Source organism: Vigna umbellata, chromosome 11 (assembly GCF_029865625.1).
Source record: "Vigna umbellata cultivar VRB3 chromosome 11, Vumbellata_1.0, whole genome shotgun sequence".
Classification (NCBI taxonomy): Eukaryota; Viridiplantae; Streptophyta; class Magnoliopsida; order Fabales; family Fabaceae; genus Vigna; species Vigna umbellata.
Window position 1 is genome coordinate 28,453,034 of NC_142175.1, and position 22,232 is coordinate 28,475,265.

A 22,232-nucleotide genomic window follows, 5' to 3' on the forward strand; every position below is an offset into this window, starting at 1 on the left:
TTCCGTTTCGTAAATGGTATTTTCTGTATATAAGCCGTTCGGCTTTGGAACCTTGATCCATTATTGTAAAGACTGCACTGTTTTACTGTTTTAATGTAATTAATTCTGATTATGGTAATTACTGTATTTTGGGATGTTACACATTGTATGATGTAGTGAAAAAAAAAAAAAGAGAAACAATTTTATTAGTGTGTTAAGATGATAAAAAAGAAAAAATAAATAATTAATTAGAAATTTGAGACAGAGTGATGTTAGAAAGAGTGGGTAGACAATTAAAGAAACAAACACATTGAGGGTTCTTAGAGAGACCAAGAATGCATTCTCCAGCAACGAACCTTTCTTTATACACATCCAAACATACTTGTGGACAGTCTCTAAATCCACACTGCTCTGTTAACTCAGGTTTCTCACACAAATTACCCTCTCCAAATCTCATTGAAATAACTGCAATATTAAACAATAAATTATCAAATAATTTTATAATTTATTTAATTTCACTTTTTTTTATCCTTCATGTTGTTTTAATTGAATTTAAATAATAATGGACAAAAAGAAAAACTGTTTTGAAAATTTTACAAACCTGAGATTATAAGAAAAAAGCAGAAATATTGTGTGGAAGACATCTTTGCCACCATCTCCGATAACTTCAATACTACTTTTTCAAACTATTTAAATTTACAAAACAACAAGGGTTTTTGTAGCTTTATATAGGGCGAGAGGTCAGTGACAAATTAATCACTTAATTATTTTCTTAGTTAATTTGGTAATCACCTACTGATTTAAATTACTTATCATGTGCATATCTAATTGCAATAATATTTTATGAACTATATAATAATATCAAGTGATATTTTTAAAAATTTACCTTTTTCACTAGTAATTATAAAGGAAATTCCTCATTGCTTATGTCTAATTTCACTAGTAATATGCACACTCTTAAAAAAACATTAATTTTTTTCTGAAAAAAGTTGTTTGAAAATTTTTATGAACAATTATGAATAAAATATCCTGTTAGTTTTAATGCGTCCATATTAATTATATGTATACCTTAAGAAAAATTATTTCCCATTTTCTCATTAATATAAATCCATAGAATATGTTTAATAAAATTGTAATAAATAACAGGAAATATGCTGAAAATATATATGAGGTAACCGCGTAATGATAATTATAATTACTAATCATGTGAATATCTAATTAATTATGTAATAATGTTTTGGAAATTATGTAATAATATCAAGTGACTGTTTTTTCAAATTTAACTAATATTTTTATTTAACTGATTTTTTTTTTAAATCTAATCACTTTTTTAAATCATATAAATAAAAATAATTTATAAAATAAATAAAAATTATCTATAATAAATTTGAAAAAAATATATTTAACTTTATAATTATAATTTTATTATTTTTTGTTATTATAAAAAAAGTGATAATACACGTTTATGTCTAATTTTACTTACACTTTTAGTTAATTATGCAATGTTAGAAAAAACATCGATTTCTTTTTTCCGAAAAAAACTTGCTGCGATTTTCTTATAAGCAGTTATCAATAAAATTATTCTCTTTGGCTCAAGAATAAAAAGAAGCTCGAAACAGAAACGTAAAAGGACACAAAGATCAAAAGAACTAAAAATCTCTTTTCAAATCTTTTCTAAGCGCAGTGCTTTAAAAAAACGTTATCTATTGTGTTTGAAATAGATAACGCTTATTTAAAAAAGTAATATATATTAATCTATTTTAAATTATAAATAAAAATAATAATATTAATTATCTATACATAGCAATTTTTTAGAAAAACATTACCTATTATTATAGGATTAGATAACTTTTTTTAAATAAGCGTTGTCTATTATTCTACACATTCATAGATAAGGCTTATTTAAAAAAACGCTATCTATTAGGTATTATCTATAGTCAATTTTGTAATAGTGATACCATTGAAACCATTTATATCACTTCAAATTCACGTAATATACTAATACATGAGACTACATATCATACATTAAAAAAATAAAAACACTAATACAAGTCATCTGATATCACACAATAACAAAATTTTCTTCATAACAACTTGATACTCACACTTAGGTAAGGAAAACAACTTTGAAATCATCATTAACAGCTCCGGAAGGGTAAAAAACTTTCAAAACGACCTAAAGAACATCCAAAATTGATATCCAAAACCCCAAATTTAATATTTTAATACTTGAAAACCCAAATCTGATGCAATTGCGCCCAGGGGGCGCCCAAGGGGCACTCAGGCACTGTATCAGTTTCTAAAATTCACCTAATTTGACCTTGGTTACCCTCTACACAAGTTTAAATGGTTCCTGCAACCCCTTAGGCACTGAGACACTTCAGAAAACACCTCTAACTCAAATTGACCAATCCAAACCCAAAACTAGCCATTTTAGACTACCTAAACCCATTTCTACCAATTCCTACACCAAAAGAGCAAAATAAAGGCTTAAACAAGTCGTAAATGACTCTATTACAAATCCTAAACTATCCACTTTAGTTCAAACTCTCTAATTCAAAATCTCACTACTCTAAACCTCAAATTTTGTACTTTAACACAACCCAAAACACTAAAAACACTACCAAAACTCACAGATGAACTACCATCTTGTTTCATAACATATTTTACTCAAATAACACCTCTAACAAGACTTAAATTATCTCATGATAGCACCTAGACAATTACTTTCTTACCTCAACCTCTCTTTCTCAAACTCACTCATTCAACCCCTCCCCCCTTTAGACTTAAAACTCAAGAATTTGACCAACTCTCACTCCAATCACTTGAATTCAGTTTTAAACCATCATACTACTTCACCATACACAATTATAACATCAGAAACATTACAATTACACACTGTCAAACATTTAAACAAGTCATATAATACTTGATCATCATCCATACACCAAAAATATTAATGCTAACATACAATTTCACTTAATTCATGTTATATACACAAAAAAGTTAACTTTTAAAAACACAAACAAAATTCTAAGAATAGGTTTAGCTTCCCTTACCTCACAATAAATTACTTGACACAAAAAACGTTTCGTCGATTGCTTGAAACACAAGAAATCTTTAGATGAACCTACGAAACACGAAATTGGAAGCGAACAGAGTCTTTAGAACTCTAGATTAACCAAAAATGACTAGGAAAAACACGATCACACATGCAATGGCCATTCTTTACGAAAGAAATGAAAAAGGAGTTGAAACTTACTTGCTCTATGACAAAAATTGATCGGCTAGAAATGTGGACCTCGTCGTCGTGATTGTCTAGACACATCCTGATCGTCAAATAGATGACTTAGGAGTTAGAACTCTTAGGCCTTGTTCACTTGAGTGGATTTGAGGGAGAGTAATTGAGGGGATTTGAGAGGATTTGAAAATAAATTTTTTTGTTGTTTATTCGAGTCAATTTGGAGGTAAGTGAGAATGAATTTGAAAGTAAAGTTTGTGAGAATTAGTGTAGGATTTGATTGACATGACAAATTAAAAAAATTTACTTCCAAATCCAATCTCATTTACCTCCAAATTCACTCAAATAATCAACAAAAAAATTTATTTTCAAATCTTCTCAAATTCCCTCAATTACTCTCCCTCAAATCCACTCAAGTGAACAAGGCCTTAGAGAGAAGTGAGAGAAAGCAAAGAGAAAAAGTTTTAGAGAGATAAACTGTGTTTTAAGTAATGAGCGAGTTTAAGAAATTTTATTTATATTATTAAACTATTTTAAAATAAAATATTCGGTCTCATTATTTTCATTATTTTAATACACTTACCAACTCTAACACTTTGTTTCCTAAGTCCTTACAGTTTGTTAAGCACATAATCACTATAAATATGTAAGATTTATTTATAAATTAAATTAAAATAGAAAATTATAAACGTACAACTTTTCATTCTTTTTTCATACCTTTTTAAGACTTCTTTTAATACCTAAAAAAAATTAATATTACTTGATTCTTGTACCATCCTTTTCTCAAAAATCATGCATAAGAGAGGGATAATGCGTCTTTACCACGTTGAATCCAATCTTTTTAATCAAATCTTTTTCAGCATTTCTTTATACAACTTTTTATTAGATCATTGTTTTACATACTTGTTATACAATCCAAATATTGTTTTATCCAAATAAACTAATTTAAACATTGTGTATTTTACCAAATTCATATGCATACTACCAAATTCATATGCATACGATATTGATTGTATTATAGACTATCCATTGTATTTGTTTTGTTGATTAAGGACTTTGATATGTTAACAATTTTTTCATAATAATTTTTTGACAATGATCACATGTCATTATTCTATTGATTCGTTTAAATTTATTATTAAAAAAATTTTATTATTAAAATTTTTTTTAAAACGAATCAATCACAAGTCATCACATATATATTGTCAACTGTAAAAAGAAGTTGTTAAAACAATATTTTTCGTTAAAAAATATTGTATAGAAGCATCAAAATAGGTTTTGTTGGAAAATGATTGTATAGAAGCATAACATAGGTGTAAAACCAATACTATATGTCATCAATGGACAAATGCTTACGATATTATACAAGGGAAAGTTATTGAACTCAACTCTGTTATGGAAAATGGACATGCTAACACAAAGCGTAACACCAAAGCCTCACGAAAATTCAAAATTCAAAGGGTGGTATATGAAATGAAACCTTGTATTTAATTTGTCAGAAATTATAGTTCACTTTCACTAAATGGCTACTGCATGACTTTTCACATAACTAGTCCTAGCTAGTACAGCAACAAATAACTTACCCTTTCAACTTTGTATGCATCACACAGTGCGTTTATTAATCCTTTGGTATATGTAAATTACAGCTATAAATATCATCACTTATCACACAGTATAAATGGATAATCTTTTGTAAACTTTGGTCTCATTGGGATTTCAAATGAGTACAAACCCTTGCTTCCTTGTAAACTTTGCCTGCTCTGCAATAGTAACCTCTGCTTGGATTGCAATGACTATCCTGTGAGCAAATGCACAAACCTTCTAAAGCACATCCATCTTTCACTATCGTCACCCCATCTTTTAGTCCAAGCATTTGGTCTGTCCACGTACTTGAGAAAACCCCTTCTGAATCATACTTCTCTTTAACCCTCAAAAATTTCTCTGCATTTTTGTACTTCTTGATGGCTCCTTCAAACGCCAAGTTCCTATTCTTACCCCAATGAGGTAATCCTCCATATTTGAAAATCCCAATTTGCTCAATCTCTTCAACAATGTCTTCATAGAGCCTAGGACTCATAGGGTCCTTGCTGCGGTAGTAGGTGATATCAAAGTCTAAAGCATCCTCTTGCTTCCCCAAGTAGGCATTTGAAGCCTTCACATAACGCATGAGAATTCCATTGTAAAGATCTAAGCCACACAACCCCTTTGGCTCCAATTCAACCAGCTTCTGCACATCTTCAATGAAATCTTTCACAACTGACAAACCAATGCTGAATGTGGTTTGGTGAAAAAACTCTCCCTTCACCCTGGAATCCCAGGCACATGCTGTGATCTTTGCATCTTTAAGACTATCCAAGCATGTCCCAGATGCCTGAAGCCGGTTCTGAAATCCAATTACAGGGTATCGAGTGAAGATTATACCTGCAAGTACCAAATGTAAAACAAAAACTTCAGCTTCATAAGTTGAATTCTCCGTCAAATCATAAACTACTACTATCATATTTTGATTTAGACAGTACCATTATTAGTAAGTCCATATGCTGAGGTGACGAGGGTAGTCGTTGTGGCCTTAGCACTTATGCACTTCCCATCGGCATCACCAGCAGATTCTTGAACATCTTCTGCTACCCCATCAAGCAAAATAGCAAACATGTTAACGACATGGAAGATGGTTTGCTTTCTAAGTACATGCAAGCTTAAAAGTAAGAACCTTATTTATGTATTAACTGAATAAAAGGAAGGGAAACCTGTGGTTCTTAGGAGTGCCAATGCAAGAGAAGGAGTGGGACGGAAGGGGATAAAGTCGTAAAGACCATTGCCCGATGCATTAATTGGCACACGATCATCAACACGATACACAGCCCTACGTTGACTTGGGTACCACGTTATATCACCAAACTCATGTGCATATCCAAAAGAAGCAACTTGTTCTCCCAAATCTGAATCAGTTTTTGCCACATACGTGATGGATCGCTTGAAGATACCTTCTACTTTTAGAGTAATCTGCAAAAAACGTCCATCCAAATGGTCAATCATCATTGCATTCCTCTCCATAATAATGGCGGATACGGATGTACCCACATCACAAACTTTATTGCACAGCTACTTTTCTCAACAAACAATGAATATTTAATTTAATTCATTGTGGAAACAGTAATGGAAGGTTGCGAGTTTGTAGCAAAAAATTACATAATGTATATACTTCTTCTTCGTAGAATAGGTGTTTGATGAAAAGCTTTTAAACTTTTCATGCAAACGGTTGCCACGTTACCCAAGTCTTGCAAACGAAGTGTGTAATAGGAAGTCCCTTTCCACCATTGTTGAATTAGAAATAAAGAGTTTAGTTGTCAACATTTTGAATTTTTTTTTCGCTTTATCGGGTTAAAATTTTGAATTATATATAAGCTAGATTCCATGACAACGCATTTGTCTCTTATCATAATAGGTTACGCGTTTTTTGCTGACAACTAATTTAACTATATTTTTATAGTCTTTTGTATGCTTTTGAGAATTAACATTTTAACATCTTACTATAAAGCATGTGAACACTGAAAACAAAAAAAATCATGTGAAAGCAAAGCGACGATGTTATCACATAAAAACACAATATTCAAAACCTTCTTGCAATATAAAAACATAAAATGTATTAAAAAATTAATCAGAAAGATACAAAAATGAAATTTTCTCGAGAGATTCATAATATGAATATATTTGACTAACTTTTTTATGGATTCAAAAAGCCTAAAGTAGTTCCATAATTAGAAATAGAAACAGGTTCCACCAAACCAATGTGAGAGATTTGAATTTAAATTTGAAGAAACAATTGAAAAATTACTGACTCGTTGTTTATCTGTTATTGAGTCATGCGTTATTGTATTTTTGTTGCTATCTTTTTGTTGCGCCAAGGAATTTGGTGATAGCTGACTACATCAGGACATAAAGATATGGGTGGCTAATTTAGAAAGGATGATCTCAGAGATTTGTCCATATATAAGCTTAGAATATACTTCAAACTTTTATTTGTTTGCTACCTGATGGAACCAATGAATCAGAGGCACAAAAGTGAATCAGAATATTTTATTTTATCACCGATTTGCCAAAGTAAATCCTCATTTGTCTTCTAGTGGTTGGTGAACGTTATTCATGAAGAAGAAATTGAATTCAGATTCTGGGTGAGCTGGATATGTTGGTTTTTGATTTATAAACTATTCCGTTTTTAAATTATGAATATTTTTCTATTTTATTTAATTGATGCAAATAGTGTTTCCATTTTGTTCTTAAACTACCAGATTATTTGTCCTTAAATTTTAATTATATGCGTATAAGTTACTTTTATATTTAAAAAAATAAGTCTGATGATACCTTAATTGTCTTAAATGTATATTTTTTAAATTCAGACTTTCATCCCAATTTTATCTTTAAAAACATCTAAAACGTTAGAAGAGGAAAGTATTTTAAATTGTTCTAAAGTGAAACTGTTAAATGCATCAGAAAGTTATCCAATTGAGATCTAAAGAAAACCAGTGTCCATCTCAACATAATTATATATATATATATATATATATATATATATATATATATATATATATATATATATATAATTTTCCTTTTCAATAATAATATCTCACTTGTTAGTTTGCGAATTCAATTATTTGTTGTTGCATTTATTCATTATTATTTATACTGCTTTTCATTGTTCACATTTATTGATAGGAAAGTCGAAAAGACGTACCTTTAAATCTTTCTATTTTTCTCTCATAAGATACTAATAATTTAATTGTCCTTCTTAATGCATTTTAATTCATTTAATATTTTAAAATATAAATATTGTTTTATTGGGGTTGAAAATATGTTGTTGGTGTGTAATCACTATTGAGTGTAATGATGTTATTTATGATGATGGCACACTGATTTTTACGTTTTGTGCATTGATTCTTCACAGTGGTATGTTAGTCAATGTCATAATAACTATCTAATGAATTTCTTCCATTATTACTAATGATGAATAACAAAAAAATATGCATTTCACAGATAACTTTTGTTCTCGGTTTCACACTAGAACTAAAGTGTTTTAGATGAAAATGTAGTTTTTTTCTCTCCTTGTGTTTTACGGCAACATTCAGAAGAATGTGTTTATCAAGATGAGTTTGTTTAAAGTTTAAACCAGATTTCATTACAGTTTGTGCATGTGAAAAGAGAAACAACATGAACAACAATGGAGTAAGAAATGAAAGAGAAGATGTTAATTACCTGTGAAATAACTCCAAGAACACCGAGTGAGAGTTTTGCTGCATTGAGATCTTCATGTTGCTCATGGAGGATCTCAACCTTAGCATAACCTTCTTGAGGAGCAGCAGGCCTGACAATCCTAAGGTTGACCACATAATCATGAACAGAACTTCCCTTCCCCCACAAAGTGCTTCCGTGTGCACCACTTCCCATGAGCCCTCCAATGGTCAAACCCCACCAATATGGTGCATATGGCAAAGCCAACCCTGCCTTTGCAGCCTCACTGATAAGATCCTTCAGTGTCACACCACTCTCCACTGTTATTGTTCTTGCTTCCACGTCAACTTTCACTATCTTGTTCAGGTATTTTGTGCTTATCAGCACCCCATTTTCGCCTTCTGGGCACACCAGCTTCGGGATGCTGTGCGAAAACCGGGTCGCAACTTTCATCTTCGTTTTGCTTCTGACTGCTGATGCAACCATTGACACAAGCTCTTGCTCGGTGGTGGGGTACAGCACCTGAGAGGCATGGCAGATGCTTCGATCGGGAAACATCCCATAGGAGTTTGTGATGGTGCAGCTTGTGTTCCCTGAAGAACACCTGATCGGATCCTCTGGTGGAGTAGAGAACACCACAACGCAGAAGAAAAGAAAGACTTGAGTTGAAGCCAAGGCTTTCTGAAACATTTTCATGGTTACTGAAATTTGTCAACTTCTATGTTGGGTTACCATATTTATAGCTTAAACCTGAGATCGACATACACACACCCGATATCTAGAAATAAGGTGCAATGACAGAAGGACACGAGAGAAACTGTAATGTTTTGTGGACATTGCATATGGTCACCCATCATCCAGAAAGATAGATAGAAGGAAAAATGTATTATTGTGGTTGTATTTAATGGCATTTAAAACTTCCATAAATTGGAAAAAAATATATTTTAATCCTTATTTTTTTAATATAGTTAAATGTTGTTACTAGCTAATATTTCTAATTTTTTATTTAATATCAATCTTTACTTTTGGTTTATACTCAACATTAGAAAAAATATTCACAAGAGTAAAAGTTATTCTTTTCATATAATCAAACATATTCCTGAAATTGCGGTAATAATTCTTAAAGTCGTGTTCCATGAGAAAAAAAAAGGATAAATTTCACACACAAAAAAGATATATCTCGCAAAAAAAATGTTTTTAAAAAGTAAACCTTAAATACAATATTGTAAATGTGTTGTTTTGTTTTTCAATTAAGAATGTCACTAAGAATGCTGTTTACTTAATATTAAGGTAAATCAGAAAATTGTTGAATAATTACATGACTAAAAATAATTAGTCACCATAAATTTAGATACCAATTTATAAACTAAAAAATATTGATAGTTAAAATAGTTATAAAAAATTATAATTAGTTTTTGAACTGGTAATTAAAATAATTTATATTATAAAATGATATATAAATTATTCACTAATATCAGCTACCAAATTTTTAATTATTAAATAAATTGATGTTTAATTATTTATTATATAGAAATTTTCTTTGCAGTTAATTTAATTATCTAAGAATAGAAAATATAGTTTCTTAGTATGACAAATTTTATCCTTTGGAGAAATCATATAATTAGATAGATGATTATGACAAATTATTTATGATTATCTTTTGCTTTATTTATTTATTATGGCTTTAAGAAAAAAATTATGATCCTTTTATGATTCAAATTTAATGTTACACTCTTCTTTTAAAAAATATAATATAAAACATTTTTTTATATTATACTAAAATACCTCTAATTGTATTTTTTTTTTCGAGTTCAATAAATAAGAATTGTAATACATGATTAGGCCATTTCTAGTTAAACTTAGTCTTACATAAAATAATATCTTAACACTTTGATAATGACTATTTATATTTATAGCAAGTACAAATTAATACAATAAATATAACTACAAAAAAAAAGACAATAAAATTATTAAGCTATGAAAGACAAAATTGCACCTCATTAATGTTAGGGATAGGTTTAAGAAATATATAAATAAAGAAAATATTTTTGTGAAGGATGTAAATTTAATTTTACTAAATCTTAGCTAATCTTTTAATCTTAATGAATCATTTAATTAATTCTTTAAAAAAATAAAGGAGAATAATAAGATATAAATTTTTCAGAACAAAATTTATTGGATAACATAGAAGAAACGGTAAATTTACAGTAAAGTAAAACATTATATCATTACTCAAATAAAACAAAAATGTAAAAAAATTATAAATTTAATGAATAATGTGAAAAGGAGAAACAAAAAGGAGAATAAGAAAAATATAGATAAAAAAAAGTCAATGTTAACATTTTTGAGAGGTTCTTCGTGCACCTCATTCATTTCACTCATCACTTCCCTTCTTTTTATTTATAATTGTATTCTTATCGGAAAGAATTTTTTTCTTTCAAAAAAGCTGACCAATTGACCCATTCAATGATAAAAGAATTACCAGCCCTGTTCTGCCTTATGCATTTCAGAATCCTAAACCTACACTCCTTTCTCCTCCCTTCCTCCTCCCTTTCTTCTCCTTGTCTCCTTGTTGCATTTCACATCGAGCTTACATTTTTTTTCCTCTGGACTGGCTATCGTCCCCTCCTCCCTCATCACCAACTTCCTTTGTTTTTAAGTTCTTCTGGTGGAGTGGTCCTCACTTCCTCCCTTACTATTTGATTTAGTGACTGTGTGGTGTTTAGTGCAAAAGTGTAGATCTTCTTCTCCTCAAACAGTTCACTTCAAGCTTTGGGCGTCCAGTTTGTTGTTTTTTTCAGATTTCCTTAAGGTCATTGTATGATATAACAAATGATGCATTGAGTGTGATAAAATGCTAGATATGTTGTTATTATAGAATATGTGTTTGATACGCGTTGATTTGTGTTTGTTTCATTTTTTATCTGTGTTGATCTGGGATGAGGGAAAAAATTGGGGCCTTAACCGCACTTGGGAGGGATGGGAACCGCAATTGGAGCTACGGTTGATGAGTCGACGCAGTTGGACCTGCGATTGGTGTTAAGCGCTTTTGCATGCAGTCGCACTTGGAAGTGTGGATGAGGCTCGCCCCACTTCGACCTGCAGTTTACGGTGGCCGCATTTGGAGCAGCGCCGCTTGCGTTTTTAGGGTTTCTTTTATTACTTTATTTTCCTTTATTATATTTAATTAAATTTGTATAATAAAGGAGAATGTTCAACAACAAGAGGATGTTCAACAGCAGGATAACTATAGTGAGGAAGAAGATGAAGATGAAGATGAAGATGATGGATTTTCAGGAGTTCCACGTGATACCTCCTTGCTTACACATTGTATCCAGCATGTTGCATTTGTCATATGGCAAGGCCAGGTTAGTCATCAACCTAAATGTTAATTGTTCATTAATTTTTTATTTATTTTAGTTATATAATCTCAGAAGATGATATTTGTTCGTCTTGTACGTCGTATCCATTAAGAGATAATATTAAATGAATTTACCAGGTGCACTGAATCGGGATGTGTCCAAAACAGGTTACTTACTACGTTTGAATTGTCCAAACATCTACTTCTCTGGATGTATTTGTCTCTATCTAACAACATCATCGACGGTTGCATTTCAGTTTTCGACCCTCTCAAAGATCGTTTGTAAGTGTATCTCGCGTTATATATTTGCTTTATCGTCATCACGTTATCTTCATTATGTTCTTTAAGAGTCAAAAGAATATTTGACAGCTTAACTTGACTCTTAGTCATGTCAACAAGAATTGATTGTTCAACAACATTTAACCTTCCTACGAAAGGCTGACCAACCAAAGTCTCTACTAATTCATGGTTGTGATAGTCGCACATAACCTTTAACACCTAACTGTGTCCTTTAGGTTTACCCCTCAACCTAAACGGATACTCACATTTTCTTGTGCCAGATACACTAGGCTGAACATCTGGCTTATACTTCCTATACTTCCTACTCCTTTCACAGCCTAACACAATGAATGTCTTTCTTCCAGCTTTACCAGTTGCTGTGTTCGATCTTATAATCACGACAACAAATCTAAGATCGAATGTAATCTTTTGAACTCATTCAATTAAATCAACGCGTGATGGGAAGATTTGATCAATGGAAAACTTATTTGTATAATCACCCTCACCGACTTCATTTAGAAAAGAAGAAAATTCTGACATAAAAATAAAATTTATTTGAGAATCGAGAAATAGATAGTTATCCATCTTACATAATTAAATACGACCTACAATAAATATTACAATATTAAAATTTAACAAATAACAATTAAAAAATTAAGAAAAACTTTTAAAATTTAAATAAAAATGACCAAATATAAACATCTTATAAATTAAATCAAAATTTAAAAAAATTAACACACAAAAAGTGTATACAATAAACAAAAAACAACAAAAAAATTCTAAACTAAATACTAAATAAAAAAATTAAACTTATTCTAAATTATAACTTCAAATCATTAACACGTATAAAACATTGAAAAATTAATAACAAATAAAAAATTTCATAACAAAATATTAACTATTGCGTAAAAAAACACTTAAATTATTAACTAATACATAAAAATAAATACAATACAATGTAACATAAAATTTTACAAACTAAATACTAAATAAAAAAAATTAAATGAAATAATAATTCATTAACACGTATAATAGAATCAAAGTTATACGTGTTAACATATAGTTTAATATTAATATAGTTTTAAATAACTTTAATATGTTAAAAATCTAACAAAATTTGGTAAATGAATACATGTTTCTAACACTACTTCAAAAAAAATAGTTGAACATTGTCTTGCTTCAAATTTATCAGTAAAAAATATAATCAAGATGAGTAACTCTGTGGAAATGTATTTGTAATATCTAATCTAACAAGACTATAGCATGCCATCTAAAGATTAAAGTCATATGAATAGGTATGTCAACACTCAAAGTTAATAGACATTAGGTAAATGAGTCTTGGATATGAAGCCAAGATAAAAAATGGTAACAGAACAATTATGCTTAGGTCTCTTTTGAAACTTATTGCTCTCAACTTATTATCAATCTAACATTCGCATGATGTAATTCAAACTGGATGCCAAACATACTCAAACATACTATAATCCATAATATGACAATAAACGAACAACAAAAATGAGACATGATTCAGAATAATGTGCAAATAAACATCAAATGATCATAAGCTCAGACCATTAGGTGAAACAACATACAAAGACAAACAACAAAAAAGTAAGGGTAAGCTAGATACAAAACAATGCATCATAAGTTTAAAGCAATTCATATAAGAATCATATGTAATTTAATCCAATCCAAACATCTTAACATGCAAAAACCTAAACTGACTGCCCGGACTTAGAATGAATACCGAGCCATGGCGGGTTGTGCACTTGTGGTGGCTTCTAGTGCTTTGCAAAGCCATTGCCAATGGGTTTCACCCTACCACCCACACAAGGTTAGTCCGTTACCGCACAATAGGCCTCCAGGTAGCGCCTACACTAGAACCTCCTACTACTCTTACCACATGTATCAATCCTCTCTATTTGAGAATGAAAGATCATTAGAGTGTTAGGATAACCCCCAATACTGAGCTCCATGTATTCATTCTAAAACACTTTAAACCGTACCGAAGGAGTTCCTCCATGGAACCCATGTTACCAACCGTGAAACCATTTGAAACCAACTTAATCATGCATACTTCCACAATTGAATCACCATACATGTTATCAATAATCCTATAATAGCATAGATACATTCACACCATTTAAACAATCATAAAATAACTCAAGATTAACTCAAATAAAAACATTAGAAGAAAAGATACAAATATATTCGCTGAGCTACCAAACTCGCTAAGCGACCAAAGAGCTTTCTCGCTGAGCGACCTAGCTCGCTCTGCGAATCCACATACAGTGTCTCCAGACTCCAAACCTCTCGCTCAGAGACCCAACTTGTTGTGCGAATACATAGACAGTACCTCCAAGCCCCAATCCACTCACTCAACGACCTAGTTCGTTGTGCGAATAAAACTCACAGTGGTTCCAGACCCCAACCTCTCGCTCAGCGACCCAACTCACTATGCAAAAATAGAAATAGTGGGTTTTGCTCACTTACCTCTCACTCAGCGCACCAAGTCGGTTCGCTCAGCGAGACTGCATAATTCTGCAGCACCAAAACTGCAAAATTTGTGCATCTCAACCATTCCTGACCACTTTTAAGCACCTTTTCCAACTTGTAACACTCCTAGATTGTATTATACTATCAATTAAACTTAGACAACTTCATACAAACCATCCTCAACTCATTTTTAAGTGACTAGTACAAGGTTCTACTCTATAATTTACCAAAATCTCACTTTATAGACCCAACTTGGATTTTATTGGTCTTAGCTTGTTTTTAAACAAGTTAGGGACTCTAACAAGTCCCAACACACTCAAGAACATCAACCAAATTGACCAATTACTCACATAACCCTCAATTCAAGTTTTCACTACTTCACTTCCTAAAAACAAGTACTAGACTAATGCAAACTATATCTATACAACTGCATACCTTCTTATAACAAATTTCCTCCCAATTTGACACTTAATTATGATCCAAAACAGCTCCTAACCAATACCAACTGCAGCAAACAATACACCAACCATTTCTCACCATTTTCCTATCAAAATCTCAAATTTGAACCAATTAACCTACAACCAAGATTACCCTTTTTCTTCCAACAATATAATTTGTATCAAACACTTCCTCAACACAATTTCCACATCTCAAACAGGCATACACATAGAGTCAAATAGTTGTACAACATACATCATCACACAAATCATCAATATTACCCAATTAACTCAATTATCACTAACATCAAACAAAATTTTCATTCAAACAGTTTAATACTCATATACAATCAAACTTACACCACATACTTCAATTAAAAGTAATTATCTAGCTTCCCTTACCTCTAAACCAACTACCAAACCTACCTCGTGAAACACTCCGCTGATTACTTGAACCGTAAGGAATACCTAGATGAACCTACGAAACACCAAATTGGAAACGCGCAGAGTTCTTAGAACTCTAGAGGAATCAAGAACATGTAGGAGATGCATGATTACACATGCAACAATACAATATTCCTCTAAAATAGATTTAGCAACGAAAGGGAAAAAAGGAAGTTTAAACTTACTTGCTCTATTGAAGAAATTGATCGGTTAGATTTGTAGACCTCGTTGTCGTGGTTGATTAGGAACCTCCTGATCGTCAAAGAGATGACTCAGGAGTTAGAACTCATAAAGAGAAGGTAGAGAACTTTAGAAAAGTGGTTTCTAGAGAGATGATACGTTCTAAAATAATGAAACTCGTTTATAACAAAACTATTTATAATAAAATCGTTTAATATTAAAATAATCGAGTCTCACTATTTTTAGACTACAACCACTTCTAAAAGTACCATTTTCTGAGATTTTACAAGGTAACCCTTCTTTATTTATATTTATATTGAAATGATATAAATTAATAAATTTAATATCTATTTTATAATTATTTATTTCATATTAAAATAATATATTCTTAAAAATATATTGTTTAAACTTTTATAAGATCATGTATAATTGAGTAATAATATAATTTCATATATTATTAATAATTAATTATTCATTCTGTATATAACAAATTTCCTAATTTTTATATTTAATTTTTTTTATCAAACTTTAGTTAATATATTATTTTTAGTAAAATAAAAGAGGCAACTAAGACTTTCTTATAAGCCTAAATAATATAAGTATTAAAATAATTAGGAACTTTTATTGAAAATATAAAAAAAAAATCAATGAAGAGTATGAATCTTATCTGGAATAACGTGCAAGAAAATAATTTCAATTTTAAAATTATTTTATTATATAGTCAATGACCTTTAATCACGCTAATTAATGTTACAATAATTTTATAACAATAGGCAGGGAGTGATCTAGCACTTAGTCCACTTACTCATAATAGAATCCAACATATTATATTCGCATGCCACATCTATAATGATTTTGTCGGTGGACACTGTATATCTGCATATTTATGTATGTTAGGAATTTTAATTGTTTTTTTTTTCAAGTTTTAAAGAATTTTTTCTTAGACATGTGATTCAAATATTGTACAACATTATTTGTGTTCCTATGATTTTTCGTATCTTTTTATATAAATTCACAAAAAAAAAATCTATAAATTTTATGATAAATTTTGTAAAATCTCATAATATTACAACACACTTAACATCAAACTCTATACATATTCAATATTTTGTCCTAATATTGAACAAAAGGTTTATAAATTTAAAAATATTTAAATAATATAAATAATATATGCATTCATCTAAAATGAAATTACAAAAAATAATTTAGTATTTCCATTGTTCAAACAAGATTATGTTATTTTAATATTAAAATAACTAAAAATATAAATAAAAATTTGATTATGAGTCTCATTAATTAAAACACAAATCATATTTCTAAAACTTGTAATTTGAGTCTCTATCACCTTCTCTCTTCAAGTTCTAACCACAAAGTCATCTCTTTGAAGATCAATAAGTGTCTAATGATAGTAGCAAGATATTCATCCTTATCCTATCAGTTTTTTTAAAAGAATAAATTAGTTATTACTTTTTTCTTGGGTTGTATTCTCTCCCATACATGTGAACTTTTTTATGTCATATGTGTCACCTTAGCTTTATAGTATGTTCTCTGTTGATCAATTGTTCTAGTCGTATACACTGATCATGATTATGTTATCTATAGGTGTAGATAGAGTTATTTGAGCTGAGGGAAGGGTGGTTGGTCTCTTAGAGTTGTTGAAGTTTCCAATTAGGTAAGGGAAGCTAATTGTGTGTTTATATAGTCTTAATAAGTTGTTAATTTGTGTTGATGTGCTTTATTTGAAATGAAGTTTAATTGGTGTGCTATTGAATAGATAACTTGCTGAAATATGATATTATGATAGTATGAGTGCTTGAAATTAAACTAAATGTGTGTCATCTGAGTTGGAATAACTTTAGTGAGAATGCTTGTTGATTGTTGACTATTTTAAATCACTTTAGATGAGCTTATGAGGTCATAATGGGTTGAAATTTGTTGTTACTTCTTGATGTAGTTAATAAAGTTGAGTTTTAGGCTATTTTTGGGTCTACTTTAGGGGTTTTGATCGGTGAAAATTTAAAAAAATGGTGTTGGGAAGGAGCTAAATGTTTGGGGTCTGTTTTTGAATCATTTATAACTTTTTTTTAGCCACTTAGATCACTAAAATTTGGTTTTTAACATGTGGAATTTAAGGTCAGAGCTTTTGAGTTGTTGGTTTGATCTAGGGAATCTCATTTCTGACCAAATAAGCAAAATGATACTCAATTTCAGTTAAAAGCATGTTTTTGAATAATTTATAGTATCAATGATACCAATTTAGTCATTTAGGTAGGCTTAGAAATGAAACCAAATAAAAAATCAAAGTGTTTCATTTTTGGAATGACGCTCAACAGTAGTCAGCAGCGCCCAATTGGTAGAAAGCTGAGAGGTTTGGCGTCCAACGGCACAAATATGGCACTCAAGCGCCAAATTTACGAGCATAATGGCACTCAGTGACAAACCAGGAGCCTTTGCCAAGATTCTCTTCTTTCAAATTCTTCTTGCTTGTATGGTCTTCCAATTTGGCACATAAGCTTATTGTAAATGATCTAGATGTATTCTTTAATGTACGTTTGTTTAAAATGTTATGTATAGTTTGTGATAAACTATGAATGCCCTGTGAATGGTAATGATGGATGTGTATTCAGTTTAAGTATGTGGTGAAAAGGAATTTTATGGGGAAAATCTTGATGTTGTGTTTAGTGTAATGTATTGTGGTAGGGGCTCTGAAATGGGGGAATGTTTCTAACATTCAAATAACCACTCAATCTCAAGTCGAGAGGGATGTTACGTGGTGAGGAGTAGCAAAAGATCTTTAGCCTAGGGTCAATCTAACTATGTGTTTGATGGATTAACCTTATGTGGTAATTTGGGTGGTTTGTTGTTTCACTACACATGTGCGAGTCTCCTAAAAGTTCGACACCAATATATGTATCTGGATTGTTACGTCTAGAGTCTAGATATATGTACGTAAATTTGATTCTTTGATGGACTTTGAGAATGAAATTGTTATATTCTGAATTGATTGAATTGCATATTTGAATCTTTTAAAATTAGCTTACCTTGTTGCTTGTGTTTATTTGTTTTGTGTGAATCTTTCTCTTGACAATAATCACCTATTTGGTGTGATCACAAAAAGATATTTCAGTAAAACAGGTGTTAGGTGATATGGGTATTGATGCTTAAATAAAATCATTTAATTTATTTTTGATGTTTTGAAGAACCTTAGGTTCTTTTGTAAATATTACTAATAATATAAGATATTTTGTATATAAAATTTTAATTTATAATTATATTTTAAATAATAATAATTATATTTTATATGTCTTTTTTTAATTAATTTTTCTTGTTTATTGAAGATATAATAATTTTTTAATAGTTTTAAAACTATAAGTTTTGAAATGTTACAATTGGATCCGTAAACTCTGAACATTTATCCATATAACAAGTACAGTCATATCAGGTTTCATATGAATAACAAATACATATAACATTTACATTTTACTCATAAATCAAGTTATCGACATATTAACATAAAAGAAAATATATCTATTAATTGATCTCTTCTTGCATACATATCTATAATATATAGATATTGTCTATACGTGATACATTACTCAAAGCATTCATGTATCATCTCATTTTAGTAACTTTGAGTAATTTCTAATTATATAAACTTCATTGATAAATATTGTAATAACCATATCAATAAATACAACATTGAAATAAATTATAACATTGGGTCATCTCATTAAATCATTAACCAAAATAAGGATTTATAATATAAAATAGTTTGTCTGAGTGACAGTCTTGTTTAAGCGAAATGCATACTAAAAATAAAGTCAAATTCTGTAATCTTATTTTTCTTGAGAAAAAAAGTTTAACTTAAACAAAAATATAAAAAATAATATTTTTTATCACAAATATCATAAAAATATAAAAAATAATATTTTTTTATCAGAAATATCATAAAGGTTTTCCTTTAACAAAAAAAACCATTTAATTCAAAATATTCAAGTACAACCATTTATTACTCATAAATCATGTTTCAATAATTTCAATTCAAAATAATCATTCAAAGATACTTTCAACATTCCCCAAGTTTCCGCCAAACGAATAAAGGCTATCTAACATTCCAAACATCCATAAACTTAATCATCCAAGTTCAAATTCAACTAAATTCTTAAGTCTAACTCATTAACAATAGTTCATTAATGATAGTTAATGGCATTTCAAACAATAACTTGAAAGGGTTAAAGATAACCAAAATTTTGTAAACCTAACTCAGCCAAAACTCAATTAAAAGTTAAACTGGTTTTGACCGTAAATCTTTTGAATTGAACAAATTAATATTAAGCTAAAATTCTAATAAAAATTATTAAACAATTTCAAAGAAAAAAAAATACTCACTCTAAATTAAAATTTGTTCAGAAAAAATTGATTATTTACATATCACTATTATAAGATAGGGTATGGTTTCAAAATAGATAAAATAAAAGTAAGAAACTTAGAGAGATGAAAATTGATAAATATTTTAAATTGTATATAAAAATAATTATCATATGAAAAAGTTGTTGATAAATTTGTTATCCGATAGTGAAAATTTTAATAAATTAATTTATAAAATATAAATAAAAAGAAGCAATAAAACTCAATACAGTCAACTTTACGAGAGATTTGAATAATTTAAATGAGTTCTAAACTTAAATTAACGTGGCAGACTTAAATTAATTTAAATGAATTCTATACCCAATACATTTCCACAGTTCAGAGTTAACAGTCATAAACTTTTATGTCACGTTATTACGGAATTAATTTCGTTTTTTTTCCAATTTAACAGAAGAAATGTGATTAATGCAATTATACTGTATTAGAACGAAATAGAAATATTTTTAAAGCGATACTAACGAGAAATAAAACGAGACACAAAAATCTGAATGTGAAAAAAATAATAATAATTAAGCCTAATAATTTATATCAAAATATTAAAAGTATAATTAATTGAATGAACTTGGAAAGGGATTGTTTGTGTTTTTTTTTTTTCAATTTGAGAGAGGGTTCATAACATTGGTTTTTGTCAACTTTTTTTGTTTATGAAAAAGTTAAAAACAACCAGTTGGACTTTATTTTTTCTCACAGAAATTCGGGGTTTCTCCTGCACCTCTAATGTTTGTTCAGTTATATTTGTTTGTAAATGTTTGAAATAGTCTAGATGAAGATAGAAATAACTAATCTATATAGGGTTACAAATTTTAAAAAATAGGATAAAGTTTTGTAATATTCATTAGGGTTTTAATTTTATTCAAAAACTTATTATGTTTCATTTTTTAAGGATCAGATTAAATATTACTAAATAAATATAATAATAAATTATTTGTATTTAATTTTGGTTATTGTACTATTTAATATAATATTTATTAAACTTAATAATTAAAATTTGAACTTATTAAATATAAAATTTTAAATGGGTTTCTATACACAAAATAGATAAGGGATCAAATGGCTATAATATAATTCATTGTTTAAATAATAATGTTAAATTATAAATATATTAGTCTATTTATTGCATGCATGGAAAATTTTGTGACCTATTAAATTTTATCAAAATAAATTTAATTAGTGTTTATAAAGTTTAAAATAAGTTAACAAAAAGTGAACCACAAATTACATAAAACTCAGTAAAAGTATAAATTTTAATTTTATATTATTATGTAAACCTATTATCAATTATTGGAAACATTATGGTGTCAGAGTATCATGAAAAAATTATTATTAATTTGAAAGTAAATCGATTGTTATTAATGAATATATGAAGCAATATCATAAATCAAATTAATTATTTAAAGAATATAATTTGGTTTTATGACGAATTCAGTTATAATAAATAAAAATAGTAAAAATTGATATATTATTACTACAATAATTAATGATAAAATTATATCATTAATACTGTATAAGTTATAATATTATATATGTTATGTTATCATTAATAATATTATATAAGTTATAATATCATTAATAGTATTAATAATAAATTATTTATGAATTAAAGTACTTAAATATATTATAGTAGTGTTTACCATATTTTGAAATTTAAAAAAATAATTATCGATTTGAAATCCGATAAGAGTGTTCATTAGATTTTAAAATTTGAAAGAAATAAATATTAGATTTTGAAATTGGGAAGAATAAATATTAGACTTTGAAATTTGATGAGTTTCATAAATAAATTTCGAAATTTGATGAATTGGTAAATCGGATTCGAAAATCTATTGAATTTTTAAATCGAATTTCAAATTTGGTGAGTTCCTAAATGAAATTTCAAACTATGAGTTCCTAAATTGAATCTCAAAATCTAGTAAATTCTTAAATTGTATTTCAAAATTCAATGAATTTTTAAATTGGATTTCAAAATCCAATTAATTCCTAGATCAAATTTCGTTAATTTTTTTAATTGAATTTTAAAATTTGATGAGTTTCTTACATCGGATTTCAAAGTACAGCAAAAAAAGAAGAAGAAAATGCATAAAGACTTGGGGTACATGGTTTCCTAAATATAAAAAAGCATAGTAAATACAATTTGGTAAGGAGAAAACAATGAGCTTGGAGG

At 29.0% G+C, this 22,232-nt stretch overlaps 1 protein-coding gene across 1 annotated transcript; it reads right to left on the minus strand.

The window, feature by feature from the left end:
- Positions 1 to 4,630: 4,630 nt before the first annotated feature.
- Positions 4,631 to 9,291, minus strand: LOC124841793 (putative L-gulonolactone oxidase 6). The gene is made up of 4 exons (XM_047318133.2): positions 8,471 to 9,291; positions 5,968 to 6,223; positions 5,740 to 5,841; positions 4,631 to 5,641 (listed from the first exon to the last, which is right to left on the minus strand). Exons 1-4 carry the CDS (start codon positions 9,140 to 9,142, stop codon positions 4,926 to 4,928), a joined length of 1,746 nt encoding a protein of 581 aa, XP_047174089.2. The 5' UTR covers positions 9,143 to 9,291; the 3' UTR covers positions 4,631 to 4,925.
- Between the last annotated feature and the right edge of the window lie 12,941 nt (positions 9,292 to 22,232).